The 20,837-nt window shown below is 49.4% G+C and overlaps 1 protein-coding gene across 7 annotated transcripts in view; it reads right to left on the reverse strand.

The window, feature by feature from the left end:
* Positions 1-20,837, reverse strand: part of FERRY3 (FERRY endosomal RAB5 effector complex subunit 3) — a 108,062-nt gene that overhangs the window by 33,018 nt on the left and 54,207 nt on the right. For all 7 annotated transcript variants that reach the window (XM_085873384.1, XM_085873388.1, XM_085873382.1 and 4 more), the window contains exons 4-7: positions 12,442-12,623; positions 12,208-12,307; positions 5,230-5,351; positions 4,390-4,526 (exon numbers count right to left, since the gene is read on the reverse strand). In XM_085873384.1, the coding sequence (XP_085729510.1) occupies positions 4,390-4,526; positions 5,230-5,351; positions 12,208-12,307; positions 12,442-12,623 (541 nt within the window). The remainder of the gene's footprint in view (positions 1-4,389; positions 4,527-5,229; positions 5,352-12,207; positions 12,308-12,441; positions 12,624-20,837) is intronic.

The raw sequence follows: 20,837 nt of genomic DNA on the forward strand, positions 1-20,837 counted from the left end.
CTTTTGTTGTTGCTTATGTAAAGATTTTCCAAACGATGATAAATTAAGACAAAAAAAAAAGACATAGCATCATCATAATTATTGCAGTGTCCAGAGGGTTAGCCCCTCCCTGGACGGATGACCAAACAGTTCTCCCTTGGAGACTTACAGCCGAGATTCTTGGAGCTTAATGGCATGTGCGGGAAGGAAATGCTAGGTGCTTCACCAGGGCGGTTGCACAGCACAGGAGTTTTACTCTCAAACCCACAACAGATATACGGACACAAGCAAATCAAATAAATAATGATTTATTAAACAGAAAATCAACAATTATCATGAAAATGAACCAAGACGTGAGATAACCGAAACCTAATTCTAATTTTGAGGTGCCTCCACACTCAGACACAAAAATGAACAAGGGGAAAAGAAAAATCCTCCCTTTCTCTTCGAGAGAAAGTTTGAGGTTACACCTGTACCTTCTTTTTGTGTATTGTCCACACAGCCAAAACCAAACACAGGAAGGCCGTGGCCCCCTTTCTAGGGGAAATACGGTCATGGGGAACAGGAACACAACTTTAGGTTAGGGCATGGTCACCATGCCCCATAGCCAGAAGTGACCTTTCAGGACTTGACGATCGAACCGCGTCAGAGTGTGGAAAACACACCCCAAAAATGGCGCCAAGCCGCTCTTTCACTGCAGGAAACTTATGTCAGGTAACTCGTGAGGTGATATTCGACATCAGGGCTCCTGAACCACGGTGTACGTAGCTTCTTCGTTGACCGCGCGCACTTGCTGATCCCACTCTCTGCAGAATGGCGCCACTCCCTTCGGTGATATACACAAGGCTTCGAGGTCTGACTCTCATGACCAGCCAAGAGTCAATGGCCAGTGTCTTGCTCAGCATGCAGCCAATTTGCCTCAGTACGAAATCGACAATCACACAGCTATTTTGTCGTGCCGAGAGGTGAGTGAAGCGAGATCCTCCGTCCCAGTCACATTCCTCTCACAACTACAACCTCGCTCTTCTTCATGCGTCAAAGGGAAGCCAGCCAGAATGCCCTGCTCTTTCGACCGCCGATCCTGCCTCTCTCGCTTTCGTCCCGCTTCGAGCCTTCGTCTTCAACTGTGTCTGTCTCCTCCTGCAATGACCTGCCTCCCCGTTCTCTTTCCGAGACATGCTCTGGTTTCTCTGATCACCTCCCTCAAACCAAACTCCACTCGTGCATTCGCTCCTCTGGCTCACGTGTCCTCCGACTAACGTGGCCTCTCTCATGTCACGTAACCTTCCTCCTACTCATGTCACGCCCATCGATCATCAGCCTCGGAGGCATGACTTTGCCCACCGTCACCCTTGGAGGTGGGGTTTCTTGCCTGCTTGCTCATTCAGCTCAGTTGTAATGGTGGTTGTGGTTATAAAAATGCAACTCTTTCATGGGTGGCTTGTAAATGCAAAAATGTAGGGAAAAGTCACAGGGGGGCAATTACATACTGGGGAAAATTATCCTTAATCCCCATCTAATTAATACACCACCTCCCCCCCCTCCCCCGCATGGTGATGAGTAACACTTAAGCTCACAGTTTCCCGACTTAATTTACATCGAGAAGTCTCCTACACGTCTACGGGCCAAGCAACTCTATACAATACTATCTCTCCTATGAAATCCCTTCATCTACCCCACAAACATAACATTATTATTGGAAATTACCAACTGAAGTTCTGCATTTACATCAATCACAGGACGTTTGTTTCTCCACCATATTGAAAAGTAAGCTTCGACTGATACAGATGCGGCGAGGATAGAATGGTGGACACTTGTTAAAATGGTCTTCATTTGTCGCACTGTTTGGCGATTCATTCTAAAGCTTCTAAATCTTGTGACTGTGCAGTATAATGACAAAGACCACCAGCAGGCCACAGGTGGATTCAAACATCGTATTCAGTCGAGCAATGAAAATGACGAACACTTCAAATGTTGTTTGAGAGTCATGAAAAATAGCCCCGTGGGGGACTGGCAGTTATTTTCCCAACAGGTGGAGTGAAAATGAGGGATTAGGGGGAAGGGGCCATGGCACTCCCCTTCTTGAAGTGGTACGGTCATGGGGAGCACAACTTAAGTTAACGGCATGGTCCTTATGTTTCATGTAGAGTTTGGTCGGCACCTGGCTATCGGTTTCTGAGATTTAAAAAATTAATTACTTGAATTTGAAGTGAAACCCTCCTTTACAGCCTCTTATAGGGGATGGAGGATCCAGATGGGAAGCACACCACATGAGACCTTACTGTCCTTATGGATCGTACCAAATTTGGTCCATATCGGTAATGCAGTTTGTGAGGAAAGTATGTTTTAGTGAATGAGGGATTGGGGGAGGAAGGCCATGGCCCCCTTTCCAGGGGAGATACAGTCATGGGGAACAGGAACACAACTTTAGGTTAGGGCATGGTCACCATGCCCCATGGCCAGTTTGGTCTAGATCCGGTTGTTGGTTTCTGAGAAGATATTTGAATGAAATACCAAAATCTGGGGCAAAACCCCCTTTAGCCCTTATTAAATGGGCGGATCTGGATGGGGAACACAATCCCGTGAGACCTTACTGTCCTGATGCATCATCCCAAATTTGGTCCATATTGGTCAAGAGCTTGTGAGAAGATGTTTTTGTCAAATGTTAACGGACGGACGTACACAAGGACAGACGGCCGGACACCAGGACACACTCTATGAGCTGATTTCAGAGAAATAACCCAATAACAAGAGCTCGCAATTGAAACGAGAAATATAAACAAGTCTGAAGACGACAATGGTTCACGAGCGGTATTTGACGATGTAGATTGTTTCAGAAATCAAGGATGAGACAATGTGATAATGTTTGACCAAGTTATAAAAATGATCAACATGATGTGGTACAAGTGACAGGTTATTAGCTGCAAAATGTTGAAAACCCGGTTTCGTTCAACAACTTTCAAAATTTGACCTTTGCATAACCGTTAAAGGTCACAAAACAATGTTGTGGACATTAAAATAAAGAAACAGGATACGTGCTATAGCTTAATGGAGTTAGTTCGTCGAAGGTCGAAAACCCGGTTCGATTCCCAAAACTTTGACCTTTGTGAAATTTAAAGGTCAAGGATTATGACCTTTGGTGCAAAACTTCCTCTGGAACATTTCAGGAACAATATAACGTCATATAGGCTACATGGCATTTCACACTCCTTGGATTATCCATACTTTGATGAAATCAGCGTAAAAACAAACTTCTAGGGGGCGCCACGGGCAAGGTGTTCGAGATAGAGAAAAATGGTTTCAAGACTTTAGGTGGGGAATGACCTCAAGATTATGCATAAAAAAATATTGTCATCCTCGCTCTCAAAGTTTGGGCGGTCGTCTGATTTTTATGTCAAAATTCGAAATTTTCTAAGTTCATGACCTTGGGACTAAAATTAAAAAAAATTTAAAAAAATAAAAAAAAAAAAAAAAAAAAAATCGACCTCCTTGGAGCTATGCAGGTGCCATTGGGCTAACCAAATGCCGAAACCCTGCCAGATTCGACAAACCCCGAGGAGAAGATGCAAAATGAAATTGGCTACCCCCTAAAAACACAATTCGCAATTTTCTAAGTTCGTGACCTTGTGGCCTTGACCTTGGGACGAAAATGAAAAATCGAGCTCTGTGGGGCTATGCAGGTGCCATTGGGCTAACCAAATACCGAAACCCCTGCCAGATTCAACAAACCCCTTGGAGAAGAAAATTTTTTATGTTAAAATCACAATTTTCTAAGTTCATGACCTTGTGACCTTGACCTTGGGATGAAAATGAAAAATCGAGCTCCGTGGGGGCTATGCAAGTCCCATTGGGCTAACCAAATACCAAAACCCGTCAGATTCGATAAAACCCCTTGGAGAAGATGCAAATTGAAATCGGCTACCCCCTAAAAACACATGTTTTTTGCGCGTGGTCCGCCCATAATGGGCGGACCACGCCCATTTTCAGGAAAACACAACGTGATCATGATATAAACCTCCCACCAAAATTATCAGGATCGGATCAAAACCCACGGAGCTATGCTCGGGACAGACAGTCATACAGACAGTCATACAGACAGACAGACAGACAGACAGACAGAGACAGACAGACAGAGACAGACAGACAGACAGACAGACAGACAGACAGACAGACAGACAGACAGACAGACAGACAGACAGACAGACAGACAGACAGACAGACAGACACAACAATAACGAATATAGTGGTCACTTATATTTTTCGTGAAAATATTTTTTCGTGAACCAATGATACGAACGACCTTCAAATAAAATTCATAACAAACCAAATCATGCCAAAAATTGCAGTTAGCTGTATTCTTCGTTTCTGACCCTTTTTCACATAAACACACGGTGTCCCAGCACCACATACCCAGGTGTATGGTGAAACTTTCTTCAAGACGAGGGACCTCTTCTTCCTCCTCCAGTTTGTTCTCTTGATCGTTGTCATCCCATGAGTGTGAAGAAGTCCATACTTCACCCTCATTATGTGACAAGCAGCAGTCCAACCTCAACAACAGCAAATGAAACAAATAAAGTTTCGCATATCCTGACACTTTAAAACACTTAAAAGGGACTTCAAACTCAAACAGCATTTGATGTTTCATGGTGTGAAATCCAGTCAGTCAATTACAAGCGATTTATACACAGGACTATGGGGATAATTTGATCACCCATCGTTATGACTGCTTGTTCGCCTAGGTCGGTACGAATCGGGAAGTTGATCGATAAATAGGGAGTGTCACGGAATCCAATGGCCTCTGGGGTGGTCAAAATCGTCTGCTTCATCCATCATCATGTACAATGCCCTATGCAGAGCATTGGGGCTGCTAAAGCAGTTACGAGGCTACTATCCTGGTCAGGTCAACACTCGGACTCAGGATGTCAGGGCAGGAATTGGTAATTTAGCCAAGGTGCCGACAATAGCTCACCTACTCTTCATGAAGGACACCACAAGATCCTTAATGTCCACCAAGTAATGCCGGCAGACAGGACACCCAGTTTAAGGTCCACCCGAGGGACGGCATACATTGATGAATCACCCTGCTTGTGAAACACCAGGATGATAGTTTACAGCTGGGTTAGGATTCGAACCCAAGCTCGACAGCTTGGAGGTGAGTGTGCGTACCTCGAGGCCACCCTGCCAGCCCTCCTCTGCTTCACTTACACAAAACACAAAGTGCTTCCAACTTATTCAAAAAGAGCCACGCACCTGTTACTGGCAATATCCAGGTTCTTCAGGTCACCATAGGCCTGCAACACTCGCTCTCTGAATTCCTGCTTCTGCTGTTCCATCAGTCGACCAGTCTCAGACACCCATTTTCCCTCCAATGCCTTGCACATTAAACAAACAAACAAGACAAAATTATAAAAAATACCCCCGAGCGGGAGTGCCAGTCATCTCTGCCAGAGGTCGACAGAAGCAAAATCAAAATACAACTCCGCAGAACTCATATTTTTGCCTAAATCAAAAAAGTTCAAAAAGTAACTCTTTGCCAGACTGGAATAGGGGCAGTTCATAAAGTACGTACGCTCTACTTCCGGGTTTCAAAACCACCCTCCCCCCCCCCCCTCTGTATGCAGGCTAGTGACCACTCACCCACCCCCATATGCGTCTCATATCACATCACAATACTTGAAGACTACAACGAACTGTAGATTTATCTCAAATGCATCAGTAATTATTAACTACGGTAATACAAGTTCAAAAAGTAACTCTGTGCCAGACTGGAATAGGGGCAGTTCATAAAGTACGTACACTCTACTTCCGGGTTTCAAAACCACCCACCCCCCTCTGTATGCAGGCTAGTGACCACCCACCCACCCCAATATGTGTCTCATAACACATCACAATACTTGAAGATTACAATGAACTGTAGATTTATCTCAAATGCATCAGTAATTATTAACTACGGTAATACAGTAATATGGAACAATTATTGACGTCCACGGATTCAACATCACGTCGAAAATGTTCCTGTGAACGGGGATATTTTCCCCCCTTGCGATGACGACAGGCTCATCTTCTGAAACACTTTCATGTAGTCCGACACCACTTTAATCAAGTATGTATGCAGCCGTCGTACCACCCACCCACCCCTGTACGCAGCCCGTACGTGGGCTTTAAACCACCCACCCCCCTCATTTTGTATGTACTTTATGAATGGCCCATACGGGGTAAAAATATGCAAAAATTTGCGCAGGACCCGGAGCATCTTCAGAGATTGGCGCCGGCCTCTGGATGACCACTTCAAATTAGCACCGGACATGTAAGAATCAGAGCAAAGTTTGAAGGGCTATAAAATCGGAACGAGAGCAAATTTCAAACAAATGGCTCGTGTTGTTCTGGATAATAGTCCATAGTATCTGAATCACTAATAACATTTGATCTCTCTTGATAAATGAGGGAGGAGATATGATTTGAAATCGACAATTTTCGCAACTTTGACAGCCTTGTGACCTTGACCTCGACCTTGGACGACCTTGAAAGTTATATCGTTGTGCATGTCTCATCGACCTCAATCCATTCCACTATTGGTTATTTGTCGCCACTCGGTTTGATTGTGGAAGGACGGACGGACGTACGGACGGGCGGACAGACTTCGAGACTGGCTTTATTAGGTCATCTCTACTGAGATGATAGAGATGACCTCAAAGGGAAGGGAAATTCACTTTTAATTCATAAATCACAGAACCTAAGCCAGGAAATGTGGATGGCCATTTGGTGACATGGACAATGGACTGCACTCCCAGAGGTTGTGGATTCAAATACAGCTATAGGTAGGTCAGGTCAGGAATGGGAGCATGTGCTGGAGCAGCGTATCACTGCGTCCACTTTCCACCGGTACTCCAGGAGCCTCCGTCTGGCCACCCCCCAGGCAGATGCCTGGCCCATCTCCATTTCCTTGAGATGCCGGTCAACCTGCTGCAACCACAAGGCACGTGGTCGGACCATTAGCCTCCTCCAATCATGAGGCTCCATCACCGAGAGAATCTGGTGAGCAGGATCAGCGTCAGGAAAATGAGCCACAAGTCCATACAGCCACAGCTGATGCTCATGGACAATGCAGGTAACAAATCTCATTTGAACCTCTCTCAGCAACCGCTCGTTGGACACAAAGTCCGACCAGCGATAGCCAAGGATTCTCCGAAGAGACCGGGTACCAAAGGAATTAAGTCTCCGTCTCAGATCCCGAGTCAGAGTCCAAGTCTCACATCCGTAGAGCAAGACTGGAAGCACCAAGGACTTGAAGACTCGGTCTTTCGTCGTCCTGCACAGGTATCGACAGCGCCACACCACATGATCCAGTGAATCCATGACTCCCCAGACTCAACCCATACGCCTATTGGTCTCTGGCTCACAGCCATCAGAGACAGGAATCTCTCTGTGACCTCAACGTCCTCAGCACAAACGGGGACAGCCAAAATAGGAGCATCCAAGATGTCATTGAAAGACTGGATTTTAGTTTTGACCCAGGAAACCCGCAATCCCAGCGGCTCCGACTCCTCATTCAGCACCTCGAGTGTCCTCAAAAGGATATCCATAGTCTCCGCAAAGATGACTGCATCATCTGTGAATTCAAGGTCAGAGATCTTGACATTCCCAATCAATGCACCACAGCTTGATCTCTCCAACATCCTTCCCAGAATCCAGTCCATACAAGTGCTGAAAAGTGTGGGGGCCAGTACACACCCCCGACAAACTCAAGTAACAACTGGAAATAAGCCAGAGATGGTATCACCACATCTCACAGCACTCTCAGTACCAGAGTAGAGTTCAGACATCAGATCGATCCGTTTTTGTGGCACCACACGAAGACCGAGAATCAAGAGCGCATCCCAAGTCACTGAATCGAACACTTTGCATAGATCAACATAGGCTGCAAGCAGCCCGCGCTGAAACTCTCATCTGCGTTTTGCGAGGACCTGAAGGGCGAGGATACGGTCAATCGTTGACCTCTTTGGTGTAAAGCCTGACCGCTCTGGGTGCTGGTGCTCAAGCAGAAGGTGGTGAACGCTATCAAGAATTATCCAAGTAAAGACCTTGCCCGGCACTGAGGCAGCATCACCCCTCGATAGTTGTTGGTCTTAGCGATCACCCTTCCCTTTCCAGAGAGGGACAACAAGGCCCCTCTCCAAGTCAGTTGGGATGATGCCTGTATTCCAGGCAGATCACAGAACTCCATGCAACGACACAAGTACAGCATTTCCACCAGCCTTGAGAAGATCAGCATGGATGCCACAGATCCCAGGAGCTTTACCCCATTTCAACCGGTTCACCACAGCTTGTGTTTCCACAAACGAAGGTGGACCACAGTTGATTGAAGTGTTAGCAATAAGGACACTAACACCCTTGACATCCAACTCAACAGCTGGGGGATCAGCCTGGTACATCTGCTCAAAGTAACCTGCCAGCGGGCTTTCACTTCGGACTCTGTCAAGAGCCCACCACCCTCTGCTTCAACTGCAGTACACCGAGGGATGGGCTTGGAGGAACGCAATGCGCAAATTCCCCTGCAAGCAGGACGAGAATCACCTGACCACAGGTGATGCTCTACCCCCTCACAGATTCCTCGCACATAGGCCTCCTTGTCCACCCTCAGCGCACGTACAATTTTATGCCTCAACTCCCTGAACAGCTCAGCTCTGCCATTAAGCTTGGCCCTGCAACTCTGGTCAATGTATCCATTGTCTTTTGAGAGCCAAAATTCTTCTTCGCCCTGCGGTGAGTTCTAAGACATCCACCGGCAACATCAAGGACAGTGATCTTGAAGGCACTTCACAACTCTTCATGATTCCCCAAAGCACCCAGATCCCCCAAATCCCCACTCAGCCTGTTCACAAACTCCTCATCTACCCTCTTATCCTTGAGCTTGTCAACATCCAACCTTGGCTGGGATGGTACCATTCTCCTGGATTTAAGCTGCAACTTCAGAGTTGCTACCCCAAGCCTGTGGTCGGTATTGAGGAACTAAGCACTCTGGTGGACCCTGCAGTTCTGGTTCATCCTCCAGCAACCATCAACGAGCACATGCTCAATTTCCCTTGCCACACCACCAGCATTGGAATATCAAGTCCAGCGATGAGCCTGCAAGCAGTGAAACCATGAACCAGCCAACCTAAGTCCATGAGTTATTGCAAAGTCAAGGAACTTGATGCTATTCTGGTTCACAGTTCCAGACCCATGGGGACAAACACACTTCTCATAACCATCACTATAAGTTCCAGTCGATGCATTAAACTCCCCCAAGACTGGAAGAGTATCTCGCCTGGGGGTAATGATCAACCACAGACTGGAGCGTGGCATAGAATGCATCCTTCACAGTGAGATCACTCGCCTCAGTCTGAGAATATTCAAAGACCAGGGAAACGATCCTGTCATCTGGTGAGCTGCCCTGCAGAAGGCAGCTGCACAGAAGGTAAAGGAAACAAGAAAATCCAACAAAGGTGGAAGCCATTCAGCCCATCCTGCCTGCAAAAAGACCACACTAATCCATCCACACAATATCCAAGGAAGAAAATGCAAAATAAGTTTTTAATTAATGAAATTAATTTTTTGTTTGTTTTTTTTAAGATTATTTTTAGTTTTTGTATTTTTTTTTTCTTTTCTTTTCTTCCCCTCAGGGGAGGGGGCATGGGTTTTCGTGGGTTTTCAGATTTCTTTGTGTTTTTCGTATGTTTTGCGGTGTGAAGGGTTTTAAGGTGGTCAGAGTGCAAATCCTTCCACCAATCTCCTAATAAAAAGTAACCCAACTGCAGGAGGACGTCTGCAGACAGTTAGGCATTAGATAGATGGATGGCCATTGGCTCACAAGGGACTTCTCTGCCCTCCTCCTCATCTGCTAAAGGTTGTAGTATTCAAAATTTTGGATGCCAAGGTTATAAAAACCCAGCTCGTCTCAGTGGAATGATCAGTTTGCTTTTGGATTGTTGACGAACAACACATCTGGCTCAGTACACCACCATTTAGAAGTGGGTTTGATCTCCTGATTTCATGGTCGACTATTAAATACCCCACAAGGCCAATTGGGGACACAATTTTGAAGTATGCCACATTGGGATGCTATATTGAAGTTGGTTGGTGTACAAACTCACACACACACACACACACACACACACACACACACACACACACACACACACACACCACACACACACACACACACACACACACACACACACACACACACACACACACACACCACACTTGCCCGTATCTTTGGGAGCGAACATGGCAAATGGAACATCTACTGGGTGTCTCACCAGTAATCTGTGGCTGCAGTATGTGCCATCTACAGCATGCACTGCAGCAATTTACTCTCTTCAATTCAACATCTCCTTAACATCCCCAAATTATGTACTAATAAGTACCACAAGGTGCTGGGAACCACACCACCTTCCAGTCACAAAACATTTTGATTTGGATGTATTCCATTGCTCCATAATCAGTGAGATTGAAATCCGAGAATGCCCTCCCAACAAATAACATTGCAGGTAAACCATCTGCAGAGGAACTGCAGCAGTTTAAACAGAAGACCCATCAGAATCTTCTCAGGGCAACTTGGGATTGGTACTTGATGCTGCCTTAAAAGCAGCACCATCTGCATCCCATAAATGGATTAATGAGGTTATCAAAACAGCACAGCAAAGGACAGGACCCCACCAAAGGCATGATATAAATGGTAATAGTTTGGTTGAATTTATTATATGTTGTTGTTCGTCTTTCGGCTGCTCCCGTTTGGGGTCGCCACAGCGGATCATCCGTTATGATCCGCATACTGATTTTGGCATAGGTTTTACGCCGGATGCCCTTCCTGACACAACCCTGGTCGCCTCTTATGACACAGGGATAAGGATTGGGTTTCGCCACGATTCCGGGCTGCCCTACACCCTCTTATAGCGCGGCCCAGTGCAGAGCTCCCGTCCTCAAGCGATCCTCCAACCCAAGCCTCCGAGTATCCGGATTACAGGTACACGCCACTACGCCGGGTATGGTTGAATTATATATATATATATATATATATATATATATATATATATATATATATATATATATATATATATATATATATATATATATATATATATATATATATATATATATATATATATATATATATATATATATACATATACATGAGGTGTTTTCAAAAAGTATCCAACCTTAATTTTTCATGCGTAAACAAATGAAGCAAGGGAGGCGTGGTTTGGTGCACGTATGCAGGCGATCCTAATTCGTATGCGTGAATATTTTCCCGCCTGCAAAAGGTGTCAGTTGCCGACAGACCGCCGATGAGTGAGGAAGTGTAAGTGAGCGCTGTCGGATTTTCGTTTTTGACAAAATGACAGATCACTGTGGTCTCATCGCCAGTGATCACGTGTTGAAGAAGTTGGGATCGCTGTTCACAGTCTCCAGCATGTCCTGTGTGATCTCCAAATGGAGTTGCTTCTGCTCGATCGTTAGCAGCTTTGGCACGAACTTCGCTGAGATTCTCCGAAAGCCCAAATCCTGTCACAATAGAATGAACGGATCCAATGCTGAAGCCCACCTCGTCTGCAAGTTCTCTGATCGTGATTCGACGATCCTGCATCAGCAGTGTCCTCACTTGGTCAATGACGATCTAATTTCGGGATGTTGAGGGCTTACCAGAACGTGCTTCACTTTCCACTGATGTGTGACCATCTTTGAAGCAGTTGTACCACTCTTTTATCTGTGTGGTGCCCATTGCTTCGTTCCCGAAGGCCTGCTGAATCTTGCGGATCGTTTCCACTTGGGAATCGCCAAGCTTTACACAAAATTTGATGCAGTAGCGTTGTTCAAGTTTTTCCGTCATTTTGTCAAAAACTAAAATCCGACGGCGCTCACTTACATTTCCTTACTCATCGGCGGTCTGTCGGCGACTGACAGCTTCTGCAGGCCGGAAAATATTCACGCATATGAATTAGGATCGCCTACACACGTGCACCAAACCTCGCCTCCCAAGCTTCATCTGTTTACGCACAAAAAATTAAGGTTGGATACTTTTTGAACACACCTCGTATATATATATATAATTATAAAATGTTTTTCCATGACCTACAATTAGTAAGAGTGGTATAGCCGACCATGGAAGCTCTGTCACTACAAAGGGAGCACCCAACCTGATGATGAGACGATGAGGTATGATAAAACAACAAAAAGGCATTGTACCTGTTCCCTTTCAAAGTGCTGCACAGCAAGGATGTTTACATCTTCATCTGTGCATCCCTGGCCCACACTCTGGATAGTCCTCTCCATTTCTGCACTCTGCCTGCAATGTGACAACAGCAACTACAACTGGATAAGAAAACCGAAAGTAGACAAAGAAAAACCAGAAATGTTCTGTTTATTCAAAAAGATACACAGGTATCTAAAATGATTACAGGCACAGTACACAGACAGAACCTCTCCCGCAGCGCACGCAAAGCAGTAGTACGCCCAGTCAACCGCAGCTCCACCGCAAGCCCCAGTTGATGCTCAACGTTGAGCAAAGGATGCGAGAGCTCAGAATGGATGAGGGTACGATAAGCCTCGGAGAAATCTCCATCCACATCGGCTTCCAGTTGCGGAGCAAAGCAAAGCCATGTCTAACCAAAGAGATAAAAACAAATACAATAGCAGTGTGAAAGTATTACAAAACCCAAGACATTATACTTTTTTTATTAATTTTTTTTCGGTAGCCATACGAGAGCAACACACACCTACATATCACACACACACACACACACACACACATATATACATATAAATATATTATCCCTGCGTCGTAAGAGGCGACCAGGGTTGCGTCAGGAAGGGCATCCGGCGGAAAACATATGCCAAATCACTATGCGGATCATACGGATGATCCGCTGTGGCGACCCCTAACGGGAGCAGCCGAAAGAAGAAGAAGAAGAGATATGTATATATATATATATATATATATATATATATATATATATATATATATATATATATATATATATATATATATATATATATATATATATATATATATTGTTGCGGATTCGCGCCCGCCGGCGTGCGGACGGCCACGTAACTCGAATCGCGGCACGTCGCCCACCGGACGGACAATCCAGTCGTGACCCTCTCGGACTAACGCCGGGAACTAGTCACGGGTGGACCTTTCGGTCTCACCACGATCGTGCCAATCGGCCCCCGCGTGGGATAGGGTTGCTCGCCAAATTCGACCTACCTAAATACCCACACGGAGGGTAGACCGGGCGATCGCACCTCGCCGCAGGTCGACTTCGGACACGGGCCACTTTAAGCAACCCGTTCCGTACTATCGGGATAACCGAGCGGTGTTATTCGTCGGCCTCGACGGTTCGATTAATTATCGGGCGTTTTAGCCCACGACCAACCCTTTACGTGAAGCAAGATGGAGATTCAATGAAAGAAATGACGAAGCGAAGCGGGAAAACAGTTCAACATAACTCACATTTATTTCGCGATGAACAGGAAGCACACATATACAATTACACCAAAAGCACATGTAAAAGGAGAAGAAACACAATATTACACAAAAAGCAAATATAAAAGAGAAACACAATGCAGAGCTATCCGACTACCGAGCACACGGCAACACTTATACAATTTTACTTCACAGACGGTGCCGACAACACAGATACCCAAAGCAAAAGAAAAAGAACCACCCTCCAGGATGAGGGGGGTAGGCGGGCCTGGGGCCGAGACCGTGTCGGGCCTACCCGTCTGATGATGAGACGCAAAGTGGCGGTGGCGCCTCAACTCCGCGGGCCTCGCGGACAGTGTCTGGTAGGGGTGGGAAAGGGGCCCCCTTGTCGCACTATCTCAGCGCGGGGGGAAACAGGAGGGGGTTGTTGATGCTCGGGGGGGAGGAGGATATCACCCTGTCTCGGGTCCCGCGACGAGCGTCTCCACCTCGACCTCGGTCGCGCCGCCGGCCTCTCCCTCCGCAGCTCCCCGACTCCGACGCGAGCACCCCCTCGATCGCCTTCGCCACCGCCACCTCTCCACAGCTCCGTCCTCTTCACTCTGACTACTACCACTTCTTCCCAGCTCCAACGACAACTCCCAACCGCGAACTCGAACTGCCTTGTCTGACGAACGCAGCCGTTTATATCCCCCGTGGCCTCGCTCCCCCACCTTTGACCCTTTACCTCCGACCCTTCACCTCTAACTGGCTCCCCATTGGACCGAGGAAAAGTGGGCGTGAATGCTTTTTGATCCATGAATTTGCATATAGCGACCTCACTCCAACGCCCTGGAGGCGGGGCCAAATCGCCCCACGCTCTCCGATAGGACGGAACAGAAGTGGGCGTGAGTCGTTTTTGATCCGTTTTTCCTCGGAAAGTCTGTGATGTTTCTGAACACGCTGCTCGGTGCGCGCCCTGCACGAGTCCAGTATCGGTGCCCACAAGTGGCGCAAGAATGGTGGTGATGCGATGGTGGCGAGTTGTGACGGTAAAGGTCGTGGCTTTTGTTGTGAAGCGGCGTTGTGGTTGGTGGTTGTTGTTGTGAAGCGGCGTTGTGGTTGGTGGTTGTTGTGTGATGGCTGTTGAGACGTGGTTGGTGGCGGTAGTAATGGCGGCTGGTCCAAAATAAAGATAGTAAAAGAAAAACGGCTATCGAAAAGGGTCGCAGCCCGCATGAATGACATTTATTCCCTCGAAACAACGGGTTTGGGCCTAACTACACATATACTTACAGAGATATCTCACCGAAGGGACCTGAATGGTGGTTTGTGAATTTCGTCAACCACAACACTACCCCCTCCCCTTTTTACAGACTCGTCCCGAGTCGTCAAATTTTCGTGTGCCATCATGTGTAGTTTTCCCCTAGTACATTTTACCTACGGATCCCTGAGTGCGACATTCATGGTATTCGTGTCCCCAAAATAAATAACCTGAGGGCTGAGTAACTACCTTAACAAACTCACTCACACGGACGACTTAAATAAAATTGCCGGCGCTAAGACAAACATGCCGGGGGCGCACTCATATTTACAGTACATCTTAACCTTAACTTACAAATTTTACACTAAACCATGGCCCAGGATCAATGAACTCTGCAAAAAGAAAGCAGTTAACAGGGAGCCAGGCTGCTCGCATGCAGTCTCTGGCTCAAAACAATGCAGGTGACAGGGAACGTGGCCGGCTGCTCACACGCAGTCCAAGGCCTTCCTTTTTGAACTGAACGCAGTGAACCACAACGGTGCATGGGCTGCACAAACATAGTCTCCGTGCCAGCTCAAGTGGCACACGCAATGAACACAACGAATGGATGGGTGAATGGTTTGAACTGAACGCAAACACGGTGCACGGGCCGCCACTGCAGGCCCGTGTTGTAGCTGCCAACAGGGCAGTTCTCGCAGCTTGCAAACTGTTGCTTTGATCCTGGCGCACATGGCAATGAACAGGGGGGGGCAAAGCAAAAATTGAACGGGGGCTGGTGAGCAGGGGCAGTGGGCATGGCATGGCAAAGGCAGCAGGCAAACACAGCCTGGAGAATAAGGCCGCTGCAGGCAAACACAGCCGGCAGACGAACTGGCCGGCACGGGCCTTGAAGAAAAACAGCTGCAGACGATCCAGCCGGCACAGGCCTTGCAGCAAAACAACAGCTGCCGATGAAGTGGGCCGGCACAGGCCTTGAAGAAAAACAGCCAGCAGATGAAGCTGGCCAGCCTTTGCCGTTCAGTGGAGGTTGGTGGAGGGAGTGCGGTGGTGCTGGCCACTCGGAAGGCGGGCTCGGACCTACCCTACGGTCTCCCTCCCAACCTATCGCCTTTGCCTGTCACTGTACATACCCACTCCCTTAATTTGTCAAACCCCAATTTAGCCCCAACTTATTTTTTTATTTTTACTTCCCCACTATAAATCGTCCCCTAACCCCCTGTACTGTCCTTGTTCGGCTAACCTATCCTGTCACCTAGCCTACTCCCAACCCCTACGTTCCCTTCCCGGAGGGGAATAAGGGAGAGCTAACGTCCTGTGTCGAGGCCCAACGAAGCCTCAGGATGGCCTCCCAGACTTCAGCGATCTATAACCCAAAGTGGGTCCAGCGGCCCACAACGAGAGCGAGGGGATGGATGGTGCGGAGGGGTACACTTCCTATTCTACCCTATCCATTTAACTGTTAAACTACCCCGGGGCTTTCAACAAGCGCCTCGCGCTTAAGCTATTGGTTCTAACAACCCAGATTCCCGTCGCCTGTGTTGGTGTCCTCACAATTTCGGGCCTCGCCCCCCAATTTTCTTCCCGTGCCCTCACACGGTCTCATGGCTGGGACACGTGGCTCCCTTTGGCAGGCACGACCCTCTGCCGAATCTCCCGCTATGGCACCCCCGGGCACTACACTGCCTCCGAGCCTACCAGCTCCCTAACACCGGGGAGTGCCCCCCATGGCACCTCCCCTGAAACGCACATGTGGCAGGCTGGCTTCCCAGGCCCCTTTCCGAGGGTCACCCGTGCCCACAACACTGCCCACGCGGCTAATGGCGCCCCGGGCCCCCGCACCAAGCAGACGCACCCGTGCCCACTACGCTATCCCGGCCCCCCATGGGCCCTTGGCCTACTACGGCCGACTAGCCTGGTGCCCGGGGTACCCACTCAGCGATACTCACCTTTCGCCACCACGCTCCCACCCTGTCAACAGGGCTCCTGCACCCCTCCAAATGGGTTTCGAGCCTGCACTCCCACCAAAAACAAAACGACCTCCATTTTTCAATTTAACTAACCCCCTAACTCACTCTACACTGACCCCGGGGTCCCTTGGGCGGGAGTCATTCCTCCCCCCAATCACTCATCGCACCATGCAGTCCCCATTCGCTCCATACACACAGACCCGCTGGCCTCACTCACTCAACAACTCTTCAACACACACACCACTGAACTCTGCCATCCTTCTAACTACATCCCCGAACTAACTCGTGCTCCCACGTCGTCCCTTACACTATAGCACGTTCCTTTTAACACTACGTAGCTAAACTACGTCCCCTCTACACACTCACAAGTCTGTCACTGTCTCTAAATCATAAAAATCATTTTATTTCCCAACCTAAATCTGGCTACAATCCCTCTAACTAATCCATTCCACGGGCCCCATGAGGACTTACCCCTGCCCCATGGAGCCGGTCTAACTAAGCTAACCCTTCCCCCTAACTAGTTTCCATCCTGTGCCCTGGTAAGGGGGTCTTCCACCCCTTGCCCAGGAATCCTGTGCACCCGAAAGTGAGGCTTACTGGTTTTTTTTTTTCCCATGCGCATCACCAGCGCGGCAACTCACAGCTCGCGCACTTTACACCTGCCCGTGACGTCATGCAGCTGCACGTGTTCCTCGTCCCTCCTTGGACGGTACTATCCGGCAGGGATACCCCTCCTGCCGGATTCCAACCCCGCGTGCAGCCATGACGTCACCGTGCGCATAAAAAAAACACAAGCCCCACGTCTCGAGGGGTTCCCCATGCGAACACATGTGCTTTGCCCGTTGGAGCTTAACACACACGATCGCGTGGAGAACCCGTCCGGTCCAAATCCGTAATCCTGCCTAAACTTTGTCCGTCCGCGGGATCGGCAAATCCACCGCGTGCGTTTCCGGACCGGGACTTCACTCTCGCAAGCGAGCACGTGGTGGTCTCGTGCGTTGCACAGCACGAACCGCGTGCTCACTGCTGGGTGAACCCGGCACGGTCCCCGAAACAACTACAGCCGCTACTCGGCTTTCTTTCCTCACATGTCGCCGTCGTCGCCATTCGACCCACGCACACCTGCGTGTTACGACGCTCACACACCTCACCATTAAACTCACACCGGGAGACGCGGCTGCATGTTCACACATGCCCACCGACATCTCCCTTACATACCGCTCTCTCATACACACGGTCTCCCTTGCACTCGGCCGTTCACGCACGCATGCTATCTCCCTCGCACACGTGGCTCCACTCACTCGTGCCATTTCCCTCACACAAACCACACCACTCACACACGCGGGGCACTCACCCGCGGTGCCTCATCCACACACCGTTCCTCACTCACACACGCGGGGCACTCACCTGCGGTGCCTCACTCACACACGCGGGGCACTCATCCGCGGTGCCTCATCCACACACGGCGTGCTGGGAAGCACACACTCCGGCACACTCGCCACCACACACACGGGGTCGCTTCCACACATGGGGACGCACTCACACCTTGCACCACACACACCGGGACAACCACACTGGGGATTCGTGTCCCCATCAGGGTCTCCGGAGCCTCTATACCCCCCAAGCTCGGCGTGCACCTGTCCACAGCACTCCTCCTCTCAACCTCGCAAAGCACGACCGAACCCACCTGGTCGTGATCCGCCTCAAGGGGGGATACTCCCTCCCTCGTTCCTGGAGGAGGCCATCCAACTGCTCGCACCGGGTCTCAACCCAGTCCGCGAGCTCACTCCCATTATCCTCCACTACCTCCGTGTGTGTGTGTGCGTCACTTACCCCGTCTTCATCGTGTAGTCTTCCCTCTATCGTTCCCATCTCCCGTGTCTCTGCCAACTCAGTCACCTCTTCACTCTTTACCTCCCTTGTCTCAACTATCATTTCCGTCTCGACCCTCGCCCAACACGCCCCGAATTATTTTGTCCTTACCCGCCTCCACCGCGGGCCCGACAGCCGTTGCACCCCCTTCCAGCTCGTTCGCTCCCACACGTGGAGTCGCCATTTTAAGCTCCCTGCTAACGGCCTTCATGCCCGCCTGCAGGCATCGGCCCATGTTCTGCGTCTCACCCCGCAGCTTTTTAGTTTCTTCCTTCATTTGCTTATTCATGCCTTTCATTTCCTTTTTCATCTCATTTGTGTTTGTATCCATCTTTTCGTCCATTTTTTGTGTATTAGCATCCATCCTCGTTTTCACTTCGTCCATTTGCTTGTTCATGTTCGCATTCATCTTCGCTGTCATTTCCGCATTCATTTTTGCCAGCATGGTGAATAGCTGGGCCATGTCGGGTGCGCTTGGGTGAGCCGTTTCGGCAGGGGTTGGGGAAGGGTTTTGGTGGAGAGAGGGAGGGGAGGTGTCATACACCACGGCCGCCGCCGCACCTATTTCGGGCTCTGGGTTCAGTTGGGCGAGTTCGTTTTCCTGTACAACCAACATTTCCTGCACGGGGATTTCATCCTGGACCATGGATTCTACACATTCTACATCCATTTCTCATACCCCCGGCTCCCGCTCGCCTTGAGACGCCATCTTATTTCTCGTGAAGGGTTAATTTAGCTCGCTCGTAATTTGGAGGGAATCGGGGGTCGCTCCTCTCACCCCTGGACCGATTCCCGTGAATTTAATTGGAGACAGGAGAGCCCGTTTTCCCGTTCTCCGATACCAGTGCCGCGAGGAGGGCGATGGGTTTATATCGCACGACCTGACACCAGTGTTGCGGATTCGCGCCCGCCGGCGTGCGGACGGCCACGTAACTCGAATCGCGGCACGTCGCCCACCGGACGGACAATCCAGTCGTGACCCTCTCGGACTAACGCCGGGAACTAGTCACGGGTGGACCTTTCGGTCTCACCACGATCGTGCCAATCGGCCCCCGCGTGGGATAGGGTTGCTCGCCAAATTCGACCTACCTAAATACCCACACGGAGGGTAGACCGGGCGATCGCACCTCGCCGCAGGTCGACTTCGGACACGGGCCACTTTAAGCAACCCGTTCCGTACTATCGGGATAACCGAGCGGTGTTATTCGTCGGCCTCGACGGTTCGATTAATTATCGGGCGTTTTAGCCCACGACCAACCCTTTACGTGAAGCAAGATGGAGATTCAATGAAAGAAATGACGAAGCGAAGCGGGAAAACAGTTCAACATAACTCACATTTATTTCGCGATGAACAGGAAGCACACATATACAATTACACCAAAAGCACATGTAAAAGGAGAAGAAACACAATATTACACAAAAAGCAAATATAAAAGAGAAACACAATGCAGAGCTATCCGACTACCGAGCACACGGCAACACTTATACAATTTTACTTCACAGACGGTGCCGACAACACAGATACCCAAAGCAAAAGAAAAAGAACCACCCTCCAGGATGAGGGGGGTAGGCGGGCCTGGGGCCGAGACCGTGTCGGGCCTACCCGTCTGATGATGAGACGCAAAGTGGCGGTGGCGCCTCAACTCCGCGGGCCTCGCGGACAGTGTCTGGTAGGGGGTGGGAAAGGGGCCCCCTTGTCGCACTATCTCAGCGCGGGGGGGAAACAGGAGGGGGTTGTTGATGCTCGGGGGGGGGGGAGGAGGATATCACCCTGTCTCGGGTCCCGCGACGAGCGTCTCCACCTCGACCTCGGTCGCGCCGCCGGCCTCTCCCTCCGCAGCTCCCCGACTCCGACGCGAGCACCCCCTCGATCGCCTTCGCCACCGCCACCTCTCCACAGCTCCGTCCTCTTCACTCTGACTACTACCACTTCTTCCCAGCTCCAACGACAACTCCCAACCGCGAACTCGAACTGCCTTGTCTGACGAACGCAGCCGTTTATATCCCCCGTGGCCTCGCTCCCCCACCTTTGACCCTTTACCTCCGACCCTTCACCTCTAACTGGCTCCCCATTGGACCGAGGAAAAGTGGGCGTGAATGCTTTTTGATCCATGAATTTGCATATAGCGACCTCACTCCAACGCCCTGGAGGCGGGGCCAAATCGCCCCACGCTCTCCGATAGGACGGAACAGAAGTGGGCGTGAGTCGTTTTTGATCCGTTTTTCCTCGGAAAGTCTGTGATGTTTCTGAACACGCTGCTCGGTGCGCGCCCTGCACGAGTCCAGTATCGGTGCCCACAAGTGG

This window comes from Eptatretus burgeri, chromosome 3 (genome assembly GCF_056783735.1).
Source record: "Eptatretus burgeri isolate ZD-2024b chromosome 3, Ebu_testis_v1, whole genome shotgun sequence".
Taxonomy (NCBI): Eukaryota; Metazoa; Chordata; class Myxini; order Myxiniformes; family Myxinidae; genus Eptatretus; species Eptatretus burgeri.